Source organism: Epinephelus fuscoguttatus, linkage group LG21 (assembly GCF_011397635.1).
Source record: "Epinephelus fuscoguttatus linkage group LG21, E.fuscoguttatus.final_Chr_v1".
Classification (NCBI taxonomy): domain Eukaryota; kingdom Metazoa; phylum Chordata; class Actinopteri; order Perciformes; family Serranidae; genus Epinephelus; species Epinephelus fuscoguttatus.
This window is the reverse complement of record NC_064772.1, coordinates 35,168,953-35,195,310: the sequence shown is the minus strand read 5'-3', so window position 1 is coordinate 35,195,310 and position 26,358 is coordinate 35,168,953. Positions and strand designations below refer to the sequence as shown.

At 42.1% G+C, this 26,358-nt stretch overlaps 1 protein-coding gene across 1 annotated transcript in view; it reads right to left on the bottom strand.

The window, feature by feature from the left end:
• Positions 1-8,199: 8,199 nt before the first annotated feature.
• vstm2a (V-set and transmembrane domain containing 2A) overlaps positions 8,200-26,358 on the bottom strand; it is a 130,790-nt gene continuing 112,631 nt past the window's right edge. The window contains exon 5 of the mRNA XM_049565630.1: positions 8,200-11,271. Coding sequence (XP_049421587.1) covers positions 11,195-11,271 — 77 coding nt within the window. The 3' untranslated portion in view covers positions 8,200-11,194. The remainder of the gene's footprint in view (positions 11,272-26,358) is intronic.

The following is a 26,358-nucleotide window of genomic DNA, read 5'->3' as shown; positions in this document are numbered from 1 at the left end:
CTGTGTCTAAAGGTCATGTTGTTGTCATTAGCCGTAAGCTAAAGCCTACTCAGGAGAATGCCCCTACAAACCATGCCCACCAACAGCACAAGACAAACCCACCAACACAACAGTTGTCTGAGCCCTGTTACAATACAATATTGTAGTGAATAAATATGAGGCCAGATGTAGCAGTAATCCACTTCATAATACATAATACACAATGACGTTATTAACTGTATACGTAACAAGACGCCTTTTACCTAACAATTGATAACTAGCTAATCACTAACTTAGATGTAAGTAACGATCCATTATCCTTACCCTAACCTTTGCTGTCAACATTTGACCTATTTACTACCCTTTAACACTTCATAGCTAGCTAACTGCTAACTTTACAATTTTGTCAGGACTTCTGTTTGCTGGCCAAGTGGCGAAGGGGGCTGGTCGTGGACTGATGAAAGAGTCTGTGCAGAGTTTGCCTGTTCTCCCTGTGTCAGTAGTGATGGCCAAATGAAGCCTCATGAAGCATTTTCTGTATTTTCTGAGCCCACTAGATGGTGCTAATGATTTAAAGAGAGAGGCTCAAAGAATGACAATTCAGTGTGCTTTCAACCTTTTGTTGAACAAAAAGTGCCATCTAGTGGGCTCAGAAAATAAAGAAAATGCTTCATGAGGCTTCATTTGGCCATCACTAATCAAAAGCTTGAAAGAACACTGAATTGCCATTCTTTGAGCCTCTCTCTTTAAAATATGAGTGCCATCTAGTGGGCTCGTAAAATAAAGAACATGCTTCATGAGGCTTCATTTGGCCATCACTACGTGTCAGCATGGGTTTTCTCCAGGTACTCTGGCTTCCTCCCACAGGTCTAAATTGGCCGTAAGTGTGAATGAGAGCATGAATTGCTGTCTGTCTCTATGTGTCAGGCCAGTGATAGTCTGCTGACCTGTCCAGGGTGTACCCCACCGCTCGCCCAGTGTCATCTGGGATAGGCTCCAGCACACCCGCATATCTCAACAGGATAAGTGGTTACGGCAAATGAATGAATGAATATCTTGAAGTGAGAGTTCAAGGGACCCCTTTGAAAATAGCCATGCCAGTTGTTGCCTTGCCAAAATTTCACCTAAATCTGGAGCATTATTTTGTCCCCCTCTTGACTTGCTATGCCAACATGGTTGGTACCTATAGAATAGTGATGGCCAAATGAAGCCTCATGAAGCATTTTCTTTATTTCATGAGCCCACTAGATGGCGCTTTTTGTTCATCAAAAGGTTGAAAGCACACTGAATTACCATTCTTTGAGCCTCTCTCTTTAAACCATGAGCGCCATCTAGTGGGCTCAGAAAATAAAGAAAATGCTTCATGAGGCTTCATTTGGCCATCATTACTATAGATGTCTTAGGTTATCTAGTTTTACAAAATACCTACCGTCGTGCTAGCTTACAAAATGAGTGTGGCCCCTCTACAGGGGCATCACTGCTCCAGACACTGCTTGGAATTTAGATTTTAAAATTTTAATTTAGTGTATCATCAAAAATGTTGTCAACCAAAGACACGTCAAGGTGCCTGACATATTTTTGGTAAGAGGCTAATAGTTTCTCCCTGCTTCCAGTCTTTGTGCTAAACTGGGCTAAACATATTCTGGATGAATCTCTCTGCTGCATGCAGATGAAACTGAAAATGATGTATTTTATTTATTTATTTCCAGCTTCTAACATAGCAGCAAATAATGTTTTTTCCCAAAATGTCAGGGTAAACCTTTAATTGGGACATCTCAAGTGACAAAGAAATCATTTAAGTGTAACTCATAAACTGTATTTAGGCTCACTAGGCAACCACGCAGTGCGACGGCAAGGGACCTGTGTGTCACTGATTTGTTTTTAGTACCTGAGATGCCCCCGAAAAACCTTGAATTGATTTGACAGCAGGGTGTCACTGTCACGTCCTCCTGTGTATGCAGTTCACTTCCTTCACTCATGCCCCTATGGCAACCTGTGAGGATTTGAAGGAGAAAGGAGGATTTTGCTGGAGGGGTCTTCCATATTGGATGCCACTTAGATGTGGAACTGCGGCACGACATCGCGTTTCCATGCTGGATACAAAGACACGATAATGTGCTGTGGACCCCAACACACACACATTCAACACTTTCAACGGCTATGATTAATAGTGATTGGAACTAATTTGTTTGTTTACATGTAAGGAAAGTGCTCAGGAGAACAGTACATGTCTGTCCCCGGTTCTATAGTTTAATGAAGCAGGCTTCACATTCTGTCAACACACATTCAACACTCAGTTCTCTTGGGCTCTCTTTTTTAATCAACACACCCACTCACTTAAAGCATTGCTGCACATTTCCATAACTGCCTTCATACTGCTTCATCTGTCTCTCATGTTGGGTTAAACTCAGAGCTTTGTATTCACACACTTTAAGGTGACATAGCCGTTGTTGTCGTATTCAATCATTGACAGCCATCCTAAGCCTGCCGCAGTATATTTTTGCCGGATATGCCAATGTGATTGTCTTCCAAAGCCTTTGGGGTTCGTAAATCCCCCAGCATTGAGAGATGCTTAGCATTGATGGCTCCGCAAAAACACATTTCCATTCCCCTGGGCGTTTTGTGGAACAAAACAATCAAGCAGGGTTAGAAAGTCACACGGTACATTACAGTGACGGATTCCTGAAAGCCCAATAAAGACCCTTACATCAATGCCAGTTTCAATTGATTACTTTTAATGAGCGCAAATAAATAATGCAGGACTGCTCACTCTCACACACACACTCACACACGCACACTGGCAAGCAACAGAAACTTTAGTAAAGTTTAATGCCCTTCAATTGCTTTGCCTTTGTTCAGATGTCTTTGGGCAGATTTGCTTGTTAGCACTTTGCCAGCCACTAGATCCCAATCACACCAGTAAGACGGTGTCCGAGGACCCCTCATCCTGTGAAGTCAGAGGCACCGGTCAGCATTTGTAAAAGCATTTGGGAGGTTTGCATTCATTTCTGGGAAATCCAAATCAGTCAAAGTAGTACAGCTTTGTCAGGCATCGCTGAGGACAGGTCATAGATTGTGTTGAACCCATTTGTTCAGGGTGAGGTTTGCAAAGTAGGTTTGTTCTTGCTCTTGTTTAAGTGCCTCATTATCATAAAGAAAGACGCACTGACACCTGACAAATATATATATTTTTAACCAAAAGCACCAAGGCCTTACTAATGGCAATGGCATTTGATATTTGTCTGTCCATTCATCTCTACCACACTTGGGACAAGAGCAAGCTAACTCAACAATGACTGGTCAGATTTGGTATTTGGGATAGATATTCACGGTCCCCAGAGGAGGTGATGGACGTCATTCCGTGACCTTTTATTCAGTGTTCCAATCAGTATCCAGTCTCAGAGCCCATAAACTATTGGTCTGATGACAAAGCCTCTGGTGGAAGCAGCCAATATATAAGAAGATCTGATGTGGCAAGTGGATATTTTGGCCAACACTTTTTTTTCCCGTGCATTGGACATTTAGCTAATCTCTATAAACAGATATCTTCATATGAATGCAGATACATTGGGGGAAAAAACAGCTAGCAAAAACCCAATTTCAGACCATAGCTGGTGGGTTTTGTGAGCCAGGGGCGTCCTAGCTTCCTACCTCCAGATAAAAGTTAAGGGCTCTTTATCCATTAATTTATATTAGTTCAGGCAGAGCTTCTGGCCTGAATTTAGTAATGCAGGATTTGACTTTTGAAGCTCTGTTGTGTCATCTTCTGACTCTGCTTGTGATCTCTATGTGATGCCCTTTTGGAGCCAGGCCAACATTATTGTAACGCAGCATTAGTACACTAGCCTTCTAAGGAGACAAGAAGGCAGGTGAGTACAGGGGCAGATGAGCATCACTTATTCATGGCCATTAAATCACCCAAAGAACCTGATAAGTAGTGATGGCCAAATGAAGATGAATGACTAGATGGCGCTCATGGTTTAAAGAGAGAGACTCAAAAAATGGCAATTCAGTGTGCTTTCAACCTTTTGTTGAACAAAAAGCGCCATCTAGTGGGCTCATAAAATAAAGAAAATGCTTCATGAGGCTTCATTTGGCCATCACTAATGATAAGGAGATGGCAGAAAAGAGTACAGGAAACTTGTGGGAAGTGCTGGTATTCAAGAAAAAGTCACAATACACCAAAAAGTAAAATAGAGAAGCGCTAAGTATCAGCCATTTTCAAACACAGATGCCAGTTTGCTTCCACGGCTCCATTCACCACGCTAACCTGCTCCTTATGTGCTAAGCTTTGGTGTTGTTCATTTATGATTTGTCCGTCTTCATGTATGTGTTAAGTGGGGATTAGTTCTCCCAGCAGTCACCATTGCTGTTCAGATTTCTTAAGAGTTCCCTTGAAGAACAGAGCCTCTGCTGTAAACAACTTGCCATAAATGGTCAAGTCCTTGATGAGTCTGTAATTGAAACGTAGCCATGGATATCTGCGTTGTATCAAGAGTATAAACCCCACAGCACTGTTTGATTGTTTCTCTTGTTTCTGGTCACAAATGTCTTTCGTGGAAGGCAAAGGTTGTGCTTGAGGTTTTATTGGTAGATATTTGGTATCCAGTCGTACTCGCAACAAATTACAACTTACTTTTAAGACATTTTAAATTGCAGTGGACTGATTACCTTGGCATTTGGTGATCACAATTTTAAATACCAGTATGAATTTAGTATTGTCATATAATGCCTTCATGAAGTCATTTACAGTGAAACAAACTTCAGCATGCTTGTTACTAAGTCCAAAGGGCCTAACAAGCCCCTAGAGGCTACTTGTGAGGCTTCGGGCTCTTAGGCAGATTTCCTTTTTTTCTACAAAGACACTTCCAGTCAGAGCTACTTCACTAACCTTTAGGCTACTGCATCCCCACAGTGTTCATATGGCTAGATCTTCCCCATTTTATCTGATGTACAACGTGATCCTCGAGGTGTAAGAAAGCCGTATGGAACACATTGCCTACGCCATGCAGTGCTAACAGTGGGGTGCTTTGCATTAAGAATCACAGCGGTTCCCTCGCTCAGCATGGATTCTGTCTTTACATTGTATGCATGTATATTTCATGAGCATATGAAAATGTAAACTTCGCTTGTCTCACTGTATTTCTTTCCCTTGATGGAAGTGTATAAAAAGATGAAGATATCTTTGCCATCTGCGATTCATCAGCACTGCTGCAAAACACCATGGCTGAATATACAACATTTAGACACAGTAAGTTATACAATAATCTCCTCCTTCCTTCTTTCTTTGTGCTGCATTAAGACCAGTGGCCTGATTAGAGTGCCAGAGGCAGGCCGGTGCTTTGCCCTCTGTTTGCCTCCACATAAAGAACTGTGTCATTGCTTGCTGCATTACCCAACACAGGCAGAGGTTTAATTTTGCATTGTTCCTCGTCTATCTCTCTTGCCTTCGCTCCCTTTCTCTACTTTGCCTGCTTTGCATTCTGAATTCACTGATTAAGTAAACCTGATTAGCCGAGCCGCCGCTGCCAAATTCACTCCTCAATTCCAAAGAGGATCTCTTTTTTCCCCCTCTCTTCATTTTCCATTCCTCTATCTTGTCTTTCAAACAGATGAATGGAAGATGAGATTTGACAGGCCCATTTTTACCAACACAGAGGTAGTTTCCTCTTTCCAAGGTTTTCACTGATGAAGGCTGACTGCCAAAATTAAGAGACCTGCAGTAAGACCAATTTGCAGTATAACCTGCAAAATGCTACCCTATCCCCGCTTAAACATCACAGGAATCATTTGTGAGGCATCTGGATTGTTTTGCTTTAGGAAACAGTAATTCACAGTGGTTATTTTGTCTATTGTTCTTCTGTACCATTTTTTCTTTGTCCCATTTTGCTCAAAAACACTATTCTTCATATATCAGTAGATGATTAATTTTATGCAGTATACAGATTTTGTGCCTTACTTTCTTCTACACTTAATTAACGATACCAACCTTTTCATATATCAAACTGTGTAAAGGTCTTTGTACACGGGTGCTTTTATTATTGATAATTGTTATAATTTATGAATTGATATTTTAATACCATCCTCATATAAATCCATGGTATTTGTATCTCAGCCCATGTATATTGTGCCAACTTCACAAAATTCCAATGTGATTTACATATTGCATTAAACTCAATGGAAGCCCATTCTGTCTAATTGTATTTAGACCTGCATATTATGCAGACTCTGTTGATATTTCAGAAAACTCATATTGCATGCTGATTACCTGTACATAATTCCATTATGACATATACAGATTTTGAGTTACTATGTAATTTATCAGAGGCTGTGGAGGCCAACTCAGCCCCATCGTATTATAACTCAGCACCTGTATACAGCACAGATTGCAATTTAAATTGGTAATTCTTGCACACCCATAACTGTGAACATGTTCCCACTTCAGACTCGTCAAGTACAGCAGCTTGGTCAGCGGCCTTTTGCTTCCTACTATGATGCTTTATGCACCCCTCTAGTGTCAATTCTGGATGCTCAAAATAAACTTCCACATTCACAGGAATTGTACATTTCCTCATCAAAATTACAGCAGGTTAGGTTTTGAAAAAAAGATCTTGGTTTGGCTTAAAATAAATAAATCGAGCCCCTTTTACACTGCCAGATTTTCAGATGTTGGGCCGTTTTGCCGGCAAGCTGTGAGCATTTAAACACACGGAGCCGGATTCGCTCTGTGTGTCTAGCCCAGGAAAGCCCAATCAGTCTTTTTTCAGCATTGGCAGTATAAAAACAAAATCGGGGAATGCAGCAAAATGCCGCCTACCTACTTTTGTTTATACAGAATGCGCCTTTTTCGGGGCAATGGGGGGCGTGAGCAAGTAACAAAACGTGTAGCTCAGCGTGTGACGTAAACAGTGACGTGGGAGGGAAGCCGCGGCTGGTCAGTCCTTCGGTGATTCTCTCATAAGTCGGCCCGTCCTTCACCGTCCCCGTCATCTGACGGTTAATGGCCTCTTCGTTTGCGTGGACAAGGAGGGCGCGCAATTCCTTGTCTCCCCAGTTGCTCATCTTTACAGTGTCTGTCAGGTTTGTGTTTCCCTCTTGCTACTAGCTGCTCGCTAATTCCTGCTATCAGCTGTTTCCTGTTTATCCACCGCCAGTGGCTCGCACGTGCACCGTCATCAACAGCTCCTCCCACAAGTCATCAACAGCTCTTCCCTTGGCGGAAGGGCGCCTCGTTCTTTTTAAACCAAAAAGGTTCCGCCAATATGACTACCCTACAGTGCGAGGCGGAAAATTGGGCACCTCGGATCAACTCGCCTAAACGCTTGCAGCTTGCCAGCAAAACAGCCCAACATTCGCTGAAAGTCTGGCAGTGTAAAAGGAGCTTTTGTGTCTGCGTTGGCAGAATGGGTGGAGGGCAAGCAACAGCAAAACTCCCCCAAATGATTGCTTTTGCGTCGCTGGGGCATCAAGGCGCTGGTTAGATGGAGGGAAGTTTACCATAGTTCATTTACACATTGTTTTGATACAGAGCTGGTTGAAAATTGAGAAAGTAGCTCTTTAAGGTCTTCCATCAGTCTGTCGTCTGTCATTTCGCAATAATGACCTGCTTGCTGTACATTACCCTTCACATACCACAAGAACATTCACGTCTACAGAGGCCCATTCAGTCCCATTGTATTAGCACTTTACACCAGAAACACTCAAATTTTTAAATGCTCACTCTTGCGCAGTGATGTATTAAAGACAGTAATTCACTGTAATGCATCAAAGCCTAACACTGAAGTGTTGTAAAGCTCCCACTCTTTCCTTTAGCATACCACAGCCCTAAACCTTACATTCAGATTTTATGTGATAATAAAGTCATCCAAATTCATGCCAGTCATCAGATATAGACAGCTAGTTTTACATCACTCTCGTCTCATTCTGTTTTTCCCATTTGTGTGTCTCTGGGTAGTTGCATAAAAGATGGCCTGACTGGTTTGGAGTAACATTTAGCATTACTATCACATAAAAACTGATAAAGCTCACACAAAAGAGAGAAACTTCCCTCCGAGTTGAAAACTGGGCCAGTATTTGGCGTAGTCAGAACTCTCTCCAATCCGCTCACTATAAAGCTCAGTATGTTACCAACCAAACAGATGGAATCCCCCAGTGTTTGAATTTCATCTGTGAAAATGGTTTATTTAAATATTATTCTGATATCGTCATTATAATACAAACTGTTGCAATGTTCCAGTACAGAAGCCTCACACAATACCAAAGAAAAGAGAACTATAATTCATCAGAATTTTTGACAGCTCAACAAACAGACAGGACCGCATTGAAATGAAATACATTAGAAGAAACAAATACATCTAGAGTGGATGAGTAGCATGGCATATAAAACAGAACAGAAGAATGGCTGTGTTTCTGCGCTAACATCCTGGATGAAGGAACTGCTGCTCTAGCCGTTATTGTGAACTGTTCTCCTCTTCGGTAAGAGAGACCTCGTTGCTTGTGAGCAATCAGGCCTCCATCAAAACTCAAACTCACGACTCCTTTTTTTTACCAAGCATCATTTTTCATCATTCCGATCACAATATCAAGTCAGTCTTCACACCAATCTCCCCGTCTTTGTTATTCATTATGTTGCAAGGACCCACAGTCGAGCGAGTCCCCTAGATTAGGATGAAAGCTTTATAAAGGAGATGTTTCTAATACATATAGATATATTTTTTTGTCAAATACATTTTACCCAAGTTCATTTTGAAGAGGTGAAAACCCACTTTGGACTTGTTAACACTTGAATATGAGTACATGACACCATTGTTACAAGTACAGAACATCACTGGCCTCTGCCTTTTTAAATGGATATTTAAAAAAAATGTTAACATGCTGATTATTTCATTTACAAGTTGTACAGATCTGTAACTTTTTACATGAGGGTTGGACAAACTGTCCACTCAAACTGTGCACACATTTCCAACAGAATCAACATCCAGATCCCATTCTCGACACCTTAAAATAAGCTGTACTTGTTTTTTTCTGCAAACTAAACATTCTGAATAATATTACATAACATGTTCTCATTTCAAAACACAGAGATCGATTTCCTGTCATAGCAGAGTGGCATATATATGACAGTGATGCTAGATTAAGTGTCCAAATACACCCTGAAGCTATTTGGAACTTGAGGGATTAGACAGGGTTGCCCTCTATCGCCCACACATCTTGTACCCAGGCTGGAAGCTGCTGATCAGTAGATGTCTCTGGTCTGATCCCAAAGCATGACAAGCACTGCCAGCCTTTGAACCTCGGTGCTGAATCAACAAGTTTCCCTCCACAGTTCTTTGGGAATGCAGTACGACTATACAAGGGGGGGATTTTTGCTTTGTCTGCAAAGCGGAATAAAAGCTCGAAGGGTGGTGAGTATTTCGCTTTTTGAAAACACACAGCACAGTTATCGTTGGCAATTACATGTATGTTATGTATGAATGTTAGATTATACCATACGACACATGAGAAACTACATAATCATGCTTCATGTTAAGTTGCTGTAAATTTTGGGCATCAACTGAGCAGAAAAAATAGTATGTGCTTCGGGGTCAAGTGCCTACCAAAATAAAATATTGATCTCATTGCAGGGCAACTGCTGCACTCTGGCAGCATAGTACTCACGGTGGATAACATTCACTTACAGGATAACTCTGGAGACATAAATCGACTACTCTATTATTTATAAATATTTCAGTTTGAATTGGAACATCTGCATTTCTGATGGATGGTGCACACTTTCCTCTTCAGCTCAAAAACAACAAAATAATCCCAGTTATTTAGAGGTTGTACTGTAGCTGTTGTTGCACTGTGAAAGCAAAAGAATACCTTTGTCCGTGTTTGTGTCAGATTGTCAAAGCGTTTTGCTTATAAATGCTCTGCGTGGATAAAAAATCTCTACGATATCATCTGAAAATAAAGCTAAAAATATATTACTGTAAGATATAAGAGTCAACAAAACTAACTTATTTCTCCCAAACATGGGTCATATACAATGCGGATGATAGGCAAGTCTACTCTCTGTGTTGCACTGCATCTCAACCCTAACCCTACCCCTAACCCTTGCCACTCAAACATCTACCTGCAAAAGTGTGTGTGTGCATTTGTGTGCTGCATCAACACAACACAAACTAGTACTCATGTTCCAAAGTGGTAAATAGGCTACTCATTCATTCTCTGTAGTAAGACATACCAGGGAGGTGCAACTGAAGCATGCCATTTGAAAACGGTGTGGGTCAATTAAAATGAATCATCCAATGGTCACATATCAGGATTTTCAATGACTCATAAATTGTGACATCCTTTTTATTCCTACTGAGGATGCAATACAAATTAAAATGACAAGGGACATTTTTTTATTCACACCAAAGCTAGCACATTAAAATAAAACCAAACTGAACATACTGTAACACTGAACTCCAAGTGTTGAATTGTGTAGCTCATAGAACTTATGTTCCCCTCTTTTAAGCTGTCAGACCAATAAGCATGCACACCTGTATACAGTATGTATCACTAACATGATGTAAAACTATGCACATTAGATAATTTAGATGGTCAGTATAGCCGAAGAAAAATGAGAACCCTTTTTAACCATGTGGTTAATGTTAACAGTCTAAATTAACGTGTACTTTAATTTCTTCTGTTTCTTTGTGAGGGCCTATTCACAATGAAATTCCATGGCCAATATGGTGAGTTTCAGCTATGTATACAGCACATACAGTAATTCTACGTGTTTCAAATAAAACAGATATATATTTAGAATCATATATATTACACAAATATAGATTCTCCTTTTTTCTTGTTCACTTTTGAGCAATAAACACATGAACTGGAACAGCGAAACCATAAGAAAGTCATTCCTCCATGAGAGTTATCCAACAAGATACAGAGTCCGTTTTTTCGCACCGGAGCGTTGCACCTCGGATGGTGTCAAGTCGACGTCTGTACAAAAGGTAATCCAACTGGTTTAAAGGTGACAGGTGTTTACAGTGGCTAATAACAATGTGCTGGGTGCAAGAGCAGTATAGTGGTAGGGAAATGAGGGCCAACTGTGCTGTCCGCATGGTGGGTGGTGGGGGTGGGTGGGGAAGGGATAAAACAGGCAATTTTCTCGTTCACTTTGAGAGCAAACAGAGAGAGAGAGAGAGCGAGATCAGGGCACAGACCATGTCAGTTCTTCAAATTATAACAAGGCATCCCTCACCAAACCACACGCCAGAACGAGGACAGCCAGTCCATAGCTGGATGATATTCTTGTACCTGAGAAGAGAAGAAAAAAGGATAAGAAAATGTTCAATGAAAATTACACTTTCTGATATGACTGTTGCACAAACAATGCACACAAGAAAAAGCCAGAGAACCAGCAATTGCACTGCATCTACACTAAACCAGTAGTCCAGGCATTATTTTGGGGAAAGATCCCGGTTCTGGCAAACATGGATAAGATATGTTTGGGTCGATGTTAACTTTTAGTCAGTGATAAGATGCAACCTTTCATACGCCTCTTTCTCACCGTCCTGTCTAGAGAAATGAGGGCAACAGCACCCTCAGCAAATCCCTCAAAACAAAACGAGACTTTCATCTTGGCTGTTCACAAACCTAAACCCCTTCTTAATTACTGTAATCACGACCACAAGGTCCCCTGACCTTAAAGCCAGGGTAGGCACTTTATTTTGGCATCACTGGACAAAAACCCCATAATAACCTTTGAGCATATTGTTACTGAAGTGGTGTGGATGACTTTGGCCAATCACAGGTCATTTCAGAAAGAGGGCGTTCCTATTGTCTGTTCTACAAATGGAGATGTGCGTGCACGTCACTTCAGATGGTGAAAGTCTGATTCAATGGGGAAGAATCCTGCAGAGAAAATTGCTAATGCAGCATTCTAGCAACCAAAAAAAGGAGGACGGACTTATCAGAATGAGAGTCTACAAGAGAATCTGATAATAACAGAAATAAAGTACGTGCCAATATTAGCAATGCATTTCAGAGGTGGAGAGAAAATACTGCTAATAGTTTAGCCTTCTGCTTCTGCCACTTGATGTTCATGTTTATTTAGCTAAGGTTAGCATTGCAGGCAAGCTGTGAGCGTTTAGACACACAGAGCCAGATAGGCGAGTTGATCCGAGGTGCCCAATTTCCCGCCTCGTAGGGTAGACACATTGGCGGAACCTTTTTGGTTTAAAAAGAACGAGGCCGCCTTCCGCCACGGGAGGAGCTGTTGATGACGCTGCACGTGCGAGCCACTGGCGGTGGATAAACAGGAAACAGCTGATAGCAGGAATTAGCGAGCAGCTAGTAGCAAGAGGGAAACACAAACCTGACAGACACTGTAAAGATGAGCAACTGGGGAGACAAGGAATTGCGCGCCCTCCTTGCCCTCACAAACGAAGAGGCCATTAACCGTCAGATGACGGGGACGGTGAAGAACGGGCCGACTTATGAGAGAATCACCGAAGGACTGACCAGCCGCAGCTTCCCTCCCATGTCACTGTTTACGTCACACGCTGAGCTACACGTTTTGTTACTTGCTCACGCCCCCCATTGCCCCGAAAAAGGCACATTCTGTATAAACAAAAGTAGGTCGGCAGCATTTTGCTGCACTCCCCGATTTTGTTTTTATACTGCCAATGCTGAAAAAACACTGATTGGGCTTTCCTGCAAATTTGCACAATTCTTGTCTAAAAAGGGCTAGCGTGTGCTCCATGTCACTCCCCACTGCTTCAGACCACGTCGCAGAGAGGAAAGCGGGCAGCAGCTCCTGAGGTTGACCCACAGTCACTGGACACAGCAACTCAAATCCAGCCAGAGATAACCCCAGCTCCGTGAGAGCAGATCACTCGGGCCAGAACAGCAAACTTTCTGTTGCTGCCATTACACAGGATAGACCGGGCAGTGCTCTAGAGGACATGGACAACCTGTGTAACGGGGGGAATCACTGGTCTACTGTATGAAAATGGCCGTGGTAATCTGTTGGGAGGGGCTTTTAGGAGAGGAACAGGGGATAGCTGCAGAAGGACAGTGTATTTTGTGTATTTTCAAATAACTGCCCTATTTGTCCTTTTCAAAAAAAAAACTGCCTACCCCAGCCTTAACAGCCAAAGTATTCATTTTAACATGCCTTAACCTAACCCAGCTGATTTGTTACAGTTTTTGGAAGACACAGGCAAATGAACACATATATTCACAGCTCTAGAGAACATGGACAAACAACATGTTTTGTCTTTTAATTTGGAGCTCATGTTTCAACCCTCACTCTATCATTCTTTCCACCTCGACTTATAAACTGCACATTATTTCATGCAGTGGTACAAAATGAGTCTAGATGGCTCTTTATTGTGTTATCTAACATGTGGTTGCCTGTTTGTGTTTCACCCTATTCTGCATCCCAAATGCTCCACCATATGGTTTCATTAAGTTTGGTCCATAAGGCTGCAGTCACCTATAAAGTCTGTGAACACTGCTTTGCAGCAGAGCATGAATTCACACGCATACATAGCAAAATATATCCAGATAATTTCTTTGTGTGAGTCACTAAATTGCTTTTATCACTATGGCAAACATTATTGGACCATTAAACATTCATCCATCTTGTGACTCAACAAGTGTCAGTGAGTTATTGTATTGACTTTGCGTTGATGCTGTCACAACACAGAAACTGGGAATGTGAGTTTCTTATTTGTGCGTGAGTGTGAATTTCAATGTAAAGATGGTCATGCCTCAATTTACATATTCATCTCCTCAAGCACACACATCATGCCGAGGCTGCTCAATGTGATCGGAGTTAATAGCACCCGGCACATCAATCATACAAACTGTCAGTGTCTAAAATTGTCCATTAGCTTGTGATAATTGGACTACAACTTCATATTCTCACATAAATTCCACTATCTTTACTAAGCAACCACAGTAAACTACAAATGTAACCCCCCCTTCAAAGTAAACAGCCTTTGAAGTGTTTTGAAAAGGATTTACATGGGCAGCTACTGTTGCCTTGGCCCTGACAAACTGCTATCACCACTGCAGGCAGCTCTGACTGTTTACTGAGCATCTGACATGACTAACAACTGCAAACTAGAACACAGCCTCCTCAGCCTACTCTTTGATTTGCCTGCATCTCGGGGACATAGAACCAGAACAGATGAGAGCAAAGTAACCGATGACAACTATACAATCCTATGCAGCAGAATTCTGTGGGCAAAAAAAAAAAAATAGTTTACTCTCCATCGGCAGAAAGAGAGAAAGAAAGGATTTGAGGAAACTGAAAGGAGGGAGAAGTGAGAAACAAGAGAAGTGGGAAGTTGTAATCCTGTGAAACAAGGCAAGACTCGACAAATAGAAAATGAAATATTCCCTAAATCATATTGACATTGACTGGATTCCTGTGTCAGACCGGGCGATGGCTCTAAGAAGGAAATCATCCGGGGGGACACTTTGTACCTTGCGGTGCAGCTCTGGATTGTCTGGACTGCTGGGGATTTGGGGATGAAAGGAGGGAATAGTAAGGGGGGGGGCAGAGATGGAGGGCTTTGACCCTTTATTCCTCCCTACCACATCTCATTTGGCTTGAGGTGATCCAGAGAACAGGAGTGCCACAGAGGAGCAGCAATCACTCTGGGCCAAAACATCCTTCACACAGAGAATAATTAATCAGCCTCCAGCTACGAGTCAGAGCAAGACAGACGCAGAGAGACAGAACATAACAGTGTAGATGGAAAAATATGCACTAATTCACTAATACCAAGCTTCTGACAATCATCTGCTCAGCGACAATGTTAAAGATGTGCAACATAATTTAAAATATTGAAACCTCTTCATTATCTCGGGATGGATATGACCTTGTCCCAGTCCCTCTGTCTTTTTCTTTTGGCTACATCAAGTGTGACACCCTCAGCAGTTGCCCAGCTAACCAACCCAATCGCCAGAATAAATGTTGGCATTGTACATTCCTGCAAAGCACAGACATGGTACATTTAGACATTATGATGTGGCAGATAGAATGAAACCTTTTCGTTTCTTTGCACTTCAACAATGCTGTCGTTATGTTTGGTTAGGTTTAGGCACAAAAATCACTTGGTTATTGTTAGGAAGAGATCATGTTTTGGCCTAACATATCCACTTTTGGCAGCACAACCTGGAAATGCAATGATGTCTCAGTAGAAAACAGATGCGTTTACTGGGCAGGAAACACACTGATGTGTTGGTAAAACTAGAATTACTGCCATGTGGTTCCATGCATCCGCAAACCAGTCAAGCTACACTTCCAGTTGACATCCATGTCTGTCCAGACACATATGTAGCAATGATAGCAGACAATGCTTAAATATGGATGCTGCTGCAGAGACGTTACATATTCTAAAACAGGTCCAGTCATAGGGTCCAGATTTCTCCTTAGTTATTAGTTCAAGGTCCACGCTGTTTCATATATTCAGTGTCATACTTGCAGTTGGCCATTTTGTCGAGCAAATTTGCTGTGTCTGTCAAATAGCTGCCTGTTAGTCACTCACTCTACCACAGGAAACAGCACTTCAAAATAAAAGCTCTATGCCAGAAATTCCCTGTGCCCTGTTTTTTACAAACTAGATACTCTCATGAGTCACTTGTGGTGTATTCGGAATGGAACTGCGACCCCCTTTTGGACCACGACCCAACAATTGGGAACCACTGTTCCCATCACACACATTTTCAACCCAACAGCACTGAAGATCTAAACAGTCACCACAGTTTCATGGTGGACACCCGCCACTAATTCAGTTTTTGACAAAATGTCTCCTTTTCTGTTACTGAGATGTGACATTGCGTAATGGCCAGAAAAGTGTTTTTGCAGAACGTCATGATGTCACGTAGTATATAAATTCACTTCACTATATCCCATAAGACATTTGTGTGAAATTTTGTCATATTTAGTGTATTCATTCTTGAGTTAGGGCCAAAAACATGTCTGTGAGGTCACAGTGACCTCTGATCACCACCATCAATGAGTCCAAGTGGACGTTTGTGCCAAATTTAAGAAAATTCCCCTAAGGGCCTTCACAAGAATGAGATGGATGCAAGGTCACAGTGACTTTGTTCTTTGAACACCCCAGTAGATGAATCCAACTGGACCTTTGTGCCAAATTTAAAAGGAATTTCCTCATTGTGTTGTTGAGTTATTGTGTTCACGACATTGAGACAAACCAGGTCACAGTGACCTTGATTTTTGACCTATGAGCACCCAGTTTGAATCAGTTCATTGTTGAGTCCAAGTGGACATTTGTGACAAATACAAATGAATTCCCTCAAGGCACTCAATGCATTCACAAGAATGGGACGTATGGACAGATGGACGACTTGAAAACATGCTTCCCGTCGCAGCCTTGGCATAAACACAGTTGCTTTTGTGGCACTAACCCCAGTGGAAACACGTCGACAGGTCACTAAAAACAACCCCATTTAGTGGCTGAAAAGCTGGTTTTGTTGTTTGCTGGTCTTGGCAGATGTCTTGCCCAGGTGACATGCCATCCCCCCCATCCCCTCCACCTCCCGAAGACAAAGTCAGCTCATACACTATGCTGATATGATACGTATGAAAGGCACAGATGTATTAGTGGTTTGCAGAATCTTATAACGCCAACATTTTCTTCTGGTGACTGGGCTGAGCTAACCTAAGCCATTCTGGACATCTTGTACCATTTCACAGTGGTAAAGCTATGTGGTCTCATATCTGCATGTAGAAGGGTTGAATTGCAAAGCTGTGCTATCTGTGTTCCGCAAAAATACCTATGTTTGGTTTTGCTTCACACGTTGTAGGAAATCATCCCGACTGCTTAATTTTGTGTTGTGTTTCTGCTGCCATCATTACTCCTCATACCACACCGTGTGTGCACAGGTTTAATGCACAACCATGTAAAGTACCTAAATTAATCAAATAATAACAATGAACTGACGAGTGCCGCAAGGTGTTCAAAGCGCCAAGCTTCAATGTCGGATTATGAGGTAAAAATAACAACCATGCAACATCAGTCGAGCTTTATCCTGCGCTGCATGACTAATCTGGTGAAAACGATGAAAAGTTTTAAAGGATGAATCTCGCTGAATGTCTGAGTGTTGAACTTACATCTGTCTACACCTCCATGCTTTTAGTCTATAGCCTGTTTGTTTCATCAAATTAAATCATGGTGGAAAGTCGTGCTGCTTTGGCTACTAGCAGTTCCTGTTCATACCTTGGAGACAACGATCACCTGGGTTACTTACAAGTATTCTAAAATTTGGACTGCGTTGTTACTGACAGTATGAACACTGTACTAATTTACGCACTGTTTGGGTCTCTGTGTTTGCAGATTGCATCAGGAAAGCGTTCTTATGAACTGGAGGCAAAAATATCCAACTACACTGCACTGTTTGAGAATGAGAGTGGATTTCATCACATAATTTGTTTGCTAAACTGCAGACGAGCAAATGTTTTCCCTGTGTGTGCTGTGTGCTTTTCCCCCATGAAAAATATGCATATATCCTATCTACTTGGACATGATACATGGTTTAAGCAGTTAAGGGTTATACTGTGATGAGGTGGACATTTAATGTTCACTGATAGCTATGGGGAGAAATCTCACAACTTGCATCCACTATCCAAAAATATCTGCGCAGCTGGGTTGTAAGAATGGATCAGACTGATGTCTTCAAATATGGATATGTTATATTATCCACATAAAAGACTAACTACATAAAATTCAATGAAAAGACCCAGATTAACAACAAATGTACCCTTATAACAAGTACCGTGTGTGTCCAAAGCATCTTATTCCTGTGTGCCATAGAGCTCCATTGTTATCCACAAACTATAAAAACACATAAATGAGCCAAACTGTTGCACTGGGTGACACATTCCTTCATTACTATAAACCAAGCAGCACCTCCAAGGCTAAAAAATGAAGACAGTGTGGAAGTGCCAAAAACTGCAGTTCCTCGCATGGCTAATGAACTTCACAGAAAAAATAAACATGTTTACAGCCTGGTACAAAAAACAGATTTGGTCTCTGTAGCTAATTTCCTTGTTCATGACAACTGCAAGGTGAATTTTTACATAACCCCGTTTAAATATTCAGGCGCAAAGTTATGTGTAATGAAGGGTGTGGCCGCTTTGAGTGAGAGGTTGGTGCCGTCCATTGAGTGGCTACAATGGAAAAACGTTTGTTCAGGTAACATAACCATGGTGTAACAACAAGAATACAGGCATAGCCGTAGCTGTCACTGTTTCAGTGCGTTTCAGTCTTGTTTAGCATTTGGTTGTACTTAGGTCAGTTTTTCTCGTATGTGCATTTTGTTCAATGGCTTTCAGACTCGCTAAAATTAGCACTAGCATTAGCATTATCACAGTAACCCGGAGACTGTAAGTGCACCGTGCTAACCAAGGCTATTCAAAGAAGGCTGGGACATGCTCTTTGACCCCATGTGAGCTATGGGGTGTAACATAGATAATCATAGATGACTCATTCCTGTGGCTACTGTGCGTCAATGTTGCCGCCATCTTGGGGAGGTCCCGGCCGGCTGGCTAGTACTGTTGTGTATGGTGGTAAGTCTTCAGCAATCTTGGCGTGCTCACTCAAAACTCTCAAAGTGTAATTGGTAGTGATGGCCAAATGAAGCCTCATGAAGCATTTTCTTTATTTCATTAGCCCACTACATGGCGCTTTTTGTTCAACAAAAGGTTGAAAGCACACTGAATTGCCATTCTTTTGGCCTCTCTCTTTAAACCATGAGTGCCATCTAGTGGGCCCAGAAAATAAAGAAAATGCTTCATGAGGCTTCATTTGGCCATCACTAGTAATTGGGTGCCGGTCCAAAAAATTACAGCAGCGCACTCACTAATAAGTATAACACTTTTTAATATAGTGGATTGCACAGCAGCAGTCGAACGGACATGTTTCAGCTCATAGCCGTCCTCAGCGTTAGGAAATGGCCACTTTAGAATGAAAATACAGACAGTACTTAATGACCCTCATGCCGACAAGAAGTCCAGTGTAGTTTTTAATCCACAAAACTTGTCGGGGTATTTCACGTAAAATATATTCCAACTCAAGGCTGACTTCAGATTCCTCAGTGTAACGATCATCCCCATGTTCTATGAAAGCGCCCCAGCTATTTAGCCTTTTGGCAGGTGCAGACCAGATTTCACTATGCATGTGTTGTACCTCAATAACATGATGTGATATGTCGCCGTGACTCCTCCTCTTTTTAACTTCCTTGATGCTAACCAAACTAGCTAGCATTCATGGTCACTTCTGGCTTCAAAAATCCAAGATGGCGACGGCCAAAATGCCAAAGTCGAGGCTTCAAAATGGAGTCCACAAACCAGTGGGTGGACTCACACTGGCTATGTCCATTCAATTTATACGGTCTGTCTCATAAACACATTCAGTGATGTCAATCCCACATACACCAGCTTGCTGCCCCAAAAAATTGGACGTTTGATAAAACTCCAGTGCTCAGCAGGTTTAGAAAACTAAAACCGTTTTATAATGAAACAAAACTACTATGTATTTAAAGGGTTTAAGTCAGGGCTGGGCATTAAATTGACAGATACTAGATATTTGCTTAGATTTTGGATATTGTAATATGGTAAGTGTTGTCTTTTCCTGGTTTTAAAGGCTGCTAACAGTAAATGTGATGTAACTGAACTTACCAGACTGTTCTAGCTGTTTATTTGCCTTTACCCACTTACTCATAACATCCACATTACTGATGATTATTTATTCAAAATCTCATCGTGTAACTATGTTGTGAAAGCACCAATAGTATTGGCGCAATATCAATATCGAGGTATTGGGTCAAACATATTGCGATATTTGATTTTCTTCTTATCCCCCAGCCTTAGTTTGTTTTGAGCAGGAATCAGTGGGCTCTTAGCCAAGAGTCTCAGGCAGCATTGTGAAGTTGTAACGTATTGCAATGTGGTCTGTTTTGGGATGCTAACATGGAATAAAGCTAGCCTGAATCTTTAGCCATATTCATCGTCACAAGTAAACAACAACAAAAACAAATGCATCTCATTTGATGGTTTAAAATATAGCTTGGATTCAAATGTTCTCATTTTATATAAAATAATTAAGTGAACCTCTATCGCTGGCTGATCTCTTGTTCAGATCAAGAACGGCACAGGCCTGCTCACTGGGGACAAAATTTGGGGTTCAGCATCTCTCTCAAAGGCACCAGCTGGACCTACACCTGCTCCACTTGAGCACAGCTCTGAGTAGTTTAGCGTGAACAGGCCTGGACACACAGTAAACATTTCTGTAAATATTAAATCTAACCATGTATTTTTCTCAAGATACAACTATGCAGCAGCAATAAACTGAGGCAGGGCAACCCGTGTTGGGCCATAATGACCTCCTTGTGGGTATAACCTAACATGATGGGTCACTGCTGCTGCACAGCTGTGCTGGGTCATTTCTTTGGTGTCAGTCTGCACATCCTCCACATGTACTTCTTAAAATCCACTGAAGCAACTCTAACTAGTGCAACACTCTTGAATCTGGTGATCAAGCCACACTTGTGCAGCAGGGAGTTTGTTGTTCATACATTATTGATTTGCTGTTTGGCTGTTAGTGGTTTCTGCCGCTTTAGTTGGTATTTGCAAAGAAAATTTTTAAAAGTTTGGTTGTCTGAGAGAACATGAGCCGAAAAATAAGGTGCATGTAGATGATTTTATCAGGCAAAAGATAACTGGAAAAAAAAAATCACATATACCATCAACACAGTCTCCATTCATATGCAAATAATATAGTGAGATGCAGTCAAAGTCTGCTCAGGGTGTCTGTGGTGTTTTTGTCCTCTCATGTTCTTCAGTGACAGGAGAATGTGTCTACATGCAGACAGACAACAGCATGATGACAACATAATGTCCTGCTGTCTCTGGCCCCAAATCTACAGTCATCACAACTCAAAGTCATACAGTGTGTCATGTATAATGTTTCCCTGGCAACCATCATTTCTATCAGTCATGATAAATTTGTGATAAATAATTTTATGCAGAAGGAGGCCCAACTATTATTTCACATAAGTCTGAGACACCAGAGCCAGTACTGTTTAACAAAACTGATTGTGTTCACATTTAAAATTTTGACCCGTAAACATAATTTCCAATATGATGGTGCAATAAAATGGATTAAACTGCCTTTCTTTAACTACGGAGGAGACAAATGTGACTCCCAGGCTACTGGATGAAGCAGCCGCCGCAGCTCATGAGCCTCAGCCAGCCGCAGAATACCGGAGTCGAGCACTGGAAACCTGGTGGTGTAGTTGTTTCAAATGCAAAGCAATGCCAACGGATGAGGAAAGTCTTTGCTGCTCAGACTGGGAATTGGCGATGCCTGCACTTGAGAATCTGGACATCAGTACTGACGAGACTGCTGCTCTTCAGAGACTGATCACCCTGAGCTCACACACGTGAGTGCGGAGCACAGAGGAGCAGTCAGAGCTACAGGCTACAGTGAGGCTAAAAACAGAGTTCATATGACGTTTTTCCAAACAGCTTTTTATGTCACGGCTGCAGCACACTTGGATCACTATGGATGAGCAGTATGGAGATACTTTGTGGATTCGATTTTGTGTTCTTTGACGTTAGTCTGGGGCGCCGTCTGCCATTAGGTGTGCTAGCCGCTGCCCCCGCTGATCTCCGCAAGTGATGTGAGGACTCTAAACCCACCAGGGCCTCTGTCGGCATATGGGTGAGTAGATAATGGCTGAATTTTCATTTTTGGGTGCACTATCCCTTTAAGGCCAAAAAACACTGGTGGTGAACTCTGCACATCAAAAAATATGCCCTTGTTATGTTCCATGTACAACCCCACACACTGCTCTTGGACTCCTCTTCTCCCCACTGATGCAAAGACCCCTCTGTAGCTGTTTCTGTGTCTCGTGTGACAAAGAATGGATGAGGAGAGACTCACTGTCGAGGTCCAGAAATATCCCGAGCTAAACGACCCACAATCCCATCATTATAAAGACAATGGCCAAAAGGATATTGCCTGGCGAGTCATAGCTCTGGAGATCAGCTCTTCAGATGAGAAATCTAGTTTAATTAGGGGCTGTCCACACATAATTTCAAGCTAATGCACAGGTGGAGGGAGTGCAGATCTTTCAGTAAAAGTAGTAATAACTGTGATTGTCTGCTGACGAGCTGCAGCTCACATCCAGTGTGTGCTGGGGGCGGCAAGTGATGCGTGTCACATGATGTGCTGCAGCCGTGCTTGAGCCTCACAAACTACTATGATATTAAGTTGTTTGGGTTTTTTTCTAGGGATTTCCACAGGGCAGATACTGTATCTACAGTACAAGAATAGATAGAGAATGTCAGTGCTTCAAGGAATTTAAAAACCATGATGGATTTTCATCTCTCCTGTTATAATATATCTTAGGGTATAAACCTGCTCCAGTCCCCAGAATGACCTTTGATGCAAACACCACACAACTTTTCCAGCACTGAAGCAAAACAGCAAAGATCCTCTATCTTTTAAATGGTTTCATCCTTGTCTGTTGCTTGTAATTCCTCCGGAGCAGGGTTTTTAAAGTCTCCTCGCCTCAGACAAACTGATGCTGCATTCATACATACAGATACAAAGTAAAGTAAGCTGCAACTGTGTCTCTGTGTGTGTTTGTGTGTGTGTTTGTTGCCCTGAGCACCTCATTTACATACTCTGCTCTGACTGGACAATTTGTTGTTGATGTAGCCACCGTACTACTCTCAAGGTAGTTGTGTAAGTTGCATAAAGTTCAGCTTTTCTCAATTTCCCCCCGTAGTGCTGCTGAGCGCCTTTTAAATCTCTCAGCGGGCGGTGCCGCCAGGTCCAATTCACAATGAATAGAGGCCTATTGTTGTTCCAGCTTTTTAATCTATATGTGTGAACGACCCGTGAGACGACTGCACCCGCTCCCAGCACTCTCCTTGGACTACAATTTGAGCACTGCCTATATTTATCTGCATCTCAGTGAACTGGCACCATTAAAAGTATGCAGAGTAAGCTATTAGCACTTCCTGTCCCATCACTGGATTACTTTGACACAGAAGAAGACTTTTATATATGATTTTTACACACATTTATAGACATTTATTGACACTGTACGTCACGCTAAATCCAAAGATGGTAACTAACTAACATTGCCAATGTCGAGATAGTAGTTGTCAATCCACTCTGCTGTGCATACAGTATCTGTGTCCACAGAAGCAGGCCCTGGCGAGCCAAGAGGAGCTGATTGACAGCAGATATTTACTTGACCAAAATATTTGTCATGTCAGCGCCACAGGAGGAAATCAGCACTGTTTGTATTTATTGATTCATTGATTTTATTTCCCAGCTCACTGCAGCAAGTGAGAGAAATCTGCCACTCACAGACAGACTGGGAACTGATCGTCTACATATGACGCACGAGGTGTTCTGGGGGCATCTGTTGTCGACGTTCTCACATGATGTGTCAATTTATGCTTGTTAAATGCATTTTTTACTTAAATAAACTTACAACATGGGTAAAACACCTTATTTTATGTTTATTTCCTTGCACAACAAAAGCATGTGGTTAGTTCTAGAAAAACCCCATCATACACTCGTACAGGAAGCAAAAACAGTGGACACCTGGGTGAAAGTCCAGGGTTTTTTGGACCCATCCACCTCCACTCCTGCCCTCCCTGTGCAGATTACACTTCACTTGACACAGACCTTGACTTTGAGCAAAAATAAAATGCATCAAATACATCATGGAGGCAAAAGAGGTGAGATGGATGTGACTAGTGTGACATATAACATACGCGTCGGTAAACAGGGACAAAGGCATTACCATGGCAATAACAGTCAGTTACCATCTCTGCTATATCGTGTTTGATCTCGTCCTCTGCTTGGGGGGTAAGGAACTCCTGGACCTCATTGTTTTCCCAATTTGCGGACGTTTTCGTCTGCTGGTCTTCCTCTTGGAGTTAGCTGCCAACTGCTATCAGCTGCTTTTTAAATCTCCTGGTGGTGGGTCGCACACACAATATGTGATCAAAACGCCACACCTGTCCTGCCGCCTGTTCCATTTACACAGATGTTTATTTTGGAGCTGTTACTACCTCTGCTGTTGCCTTAAACACGAGACAACTCTATCCCTCCATTCCAAGGCGGCATAATGGTGTTCATGCCTTGCAGAGGCAGTGTAAAAGTGGCTATTGTGATCTCATCTTCACACCTGAAACTTTCCATGACTACATCTGGCACAGCTGTGACGCTATCATGGTGACAAAATCTGTCCACAGACAGACACATAAACACACAAACACCTAGGTAAGTACTCAAAACACAACATGTCGTAGTCCCCACTACAGTAAGTGTCTACAGAACCACTTCTTGCTATGATAACACACACTCACACACATATACTGACAAGTTGAAAACAACACCAGCCCCGCTATGGCGGGTGTTAACTGTGTGCATCATGTCTGTGTGTTCAGATTTGACTGAGTTATGACTTTGAGAAGGAGCACGATTGTTGTTGTAAATTGCAGTAATCAGGCGCTAAGGGTTTTAAAGTACCGTAATTGCCTTCGTGAGCTGTGTGTCACAGCCACTGCCGCTGCTCCAACTGCTGACCATGCTGGTGAGCGAACAAGACTCCAATAACCAACATACTGTTACTTTGAGAAAAACACCTGCATGCACCTGTCCCTTTCACCTCGTGCTTCTGCACACCCTGGGGAGATGCACCTCGCTGCTTGAAAACCACCCAACTATGAAAATATGGTTCAAGGAGCTTCACTCAGCAACAGTCTCTTAGATTTACCTTAAATTTTCTCTTAATGTTCTGGTAAGAGAAAAAAATGGTCAACTCCAGATTCACATTCGTAACCATCCAAATCTGCTCTTACCCAGCTGTGCTGAATGATGAATCCCACTTGATCATGACTCACCTATTAGCATGGGTAACACACAATAAACACTATATCAGGGCTGGTGTTGTGCCGTGTGCAAAGACTTTGACACATGCCCAAGAAGGCTGTAAGAAGAACTTCTGCGGAAGTGGAATCGACTCACTGTTTAAAAAAACCTAAACAAGGTGAAGATTAGGGATTAGCGAGTACACCATTATCTGTATATGTACTCGAGATGGCCAGAGTTTGGCACCAGATTAGGTGGGTTTAAATTGAAAGTGGGTGGGACCAGGGGTCGCATTAACCGGATATTCTCGGTCATTGACCATTTTTTTTACAACAATGACCGGAAAATCTGAAGGCCGTCGGTCATTTTGACTGGTTGCAATTACCACCCCTGCCCACTTGGCGGCAGAGTGCACAGTCAGTGGTTTAAGTGGCTGCCGTTTTCACACTGCAGAGAAAAAGTCATTCATCTGCTTCATGTAGCGTTGTTGACATAACGGCCTGGACACATCGGACGCGTAACCGGAGCGCAGCGCCCAGCAGCGGAGGCAGTTTTCAATCAGCGCCCATGTTAACCTATCTGACTGTCCACACAGGCCACTGAGCAGAGTGGAGCGCCCGCAGAGGCAGCGCTTCAGTTCGGCGTCTGGTCTATTTTTCATGCAAGCCGCGAGTGCTTCTGTCAAGCTGGATCGAGCGGACCGTACCAAACAGGAAGTCGGACACAGAAAAGACGAGAGAATCCGGCCAATTTTCAAAATAAAATAACAACAGCATGCACTGAGGAACGTGAGGAGAAAATACCGTGTTTATAATATAAAAAAACACAACAGTGCATAACCGAACACATTTTTCAATACCATAATCACTTCATTACAATTTTAATTTTGTGTCACCGAGCCTACAGGCATAACTGCATAACGCCCTGGACACACCGGACCAGTGTGTCCAGGCCAAAGCCTAATGGCACGGGTGTGTGGATGTCTGTTCATCTTTTCGTTCATGTCCTTATTAATGCACACTTTATAACTCGCTTGTTGGATTTATTAAAAATGAAAGAATGAAAACTAAATGTCTTTGATTATCTTTATTATCATTTAAAAACGACAATTAAAATGACCAGTAAAAATAGATTATGACCGGATTTTTATGACCCTGTCGGTCAAAATGACCGGCGACGAAAAAGTCTAGCGCAACGTCTGGTGGGACCTAATTGAAAGTTGTTATGTTAAGGCTGAAATTGATATTGGTTGATCAGAAGTAGCTATATTCATTATTTATTACAAAGCTATTCACATACAACAATCTCTGGCCAAATGAAGCCTCATGAAGCGTTTTCTTTATTTTCTGAGCCCACTAGATGGCGCTCATGGTTTAAAGAGAGAGGCTCAAAGAATGGCAATTCAGTGTGTTTTCATCCTTTTGTTGAACAAAAAGCGCTATCTAGTGGGCTCAGAAAATAAAGA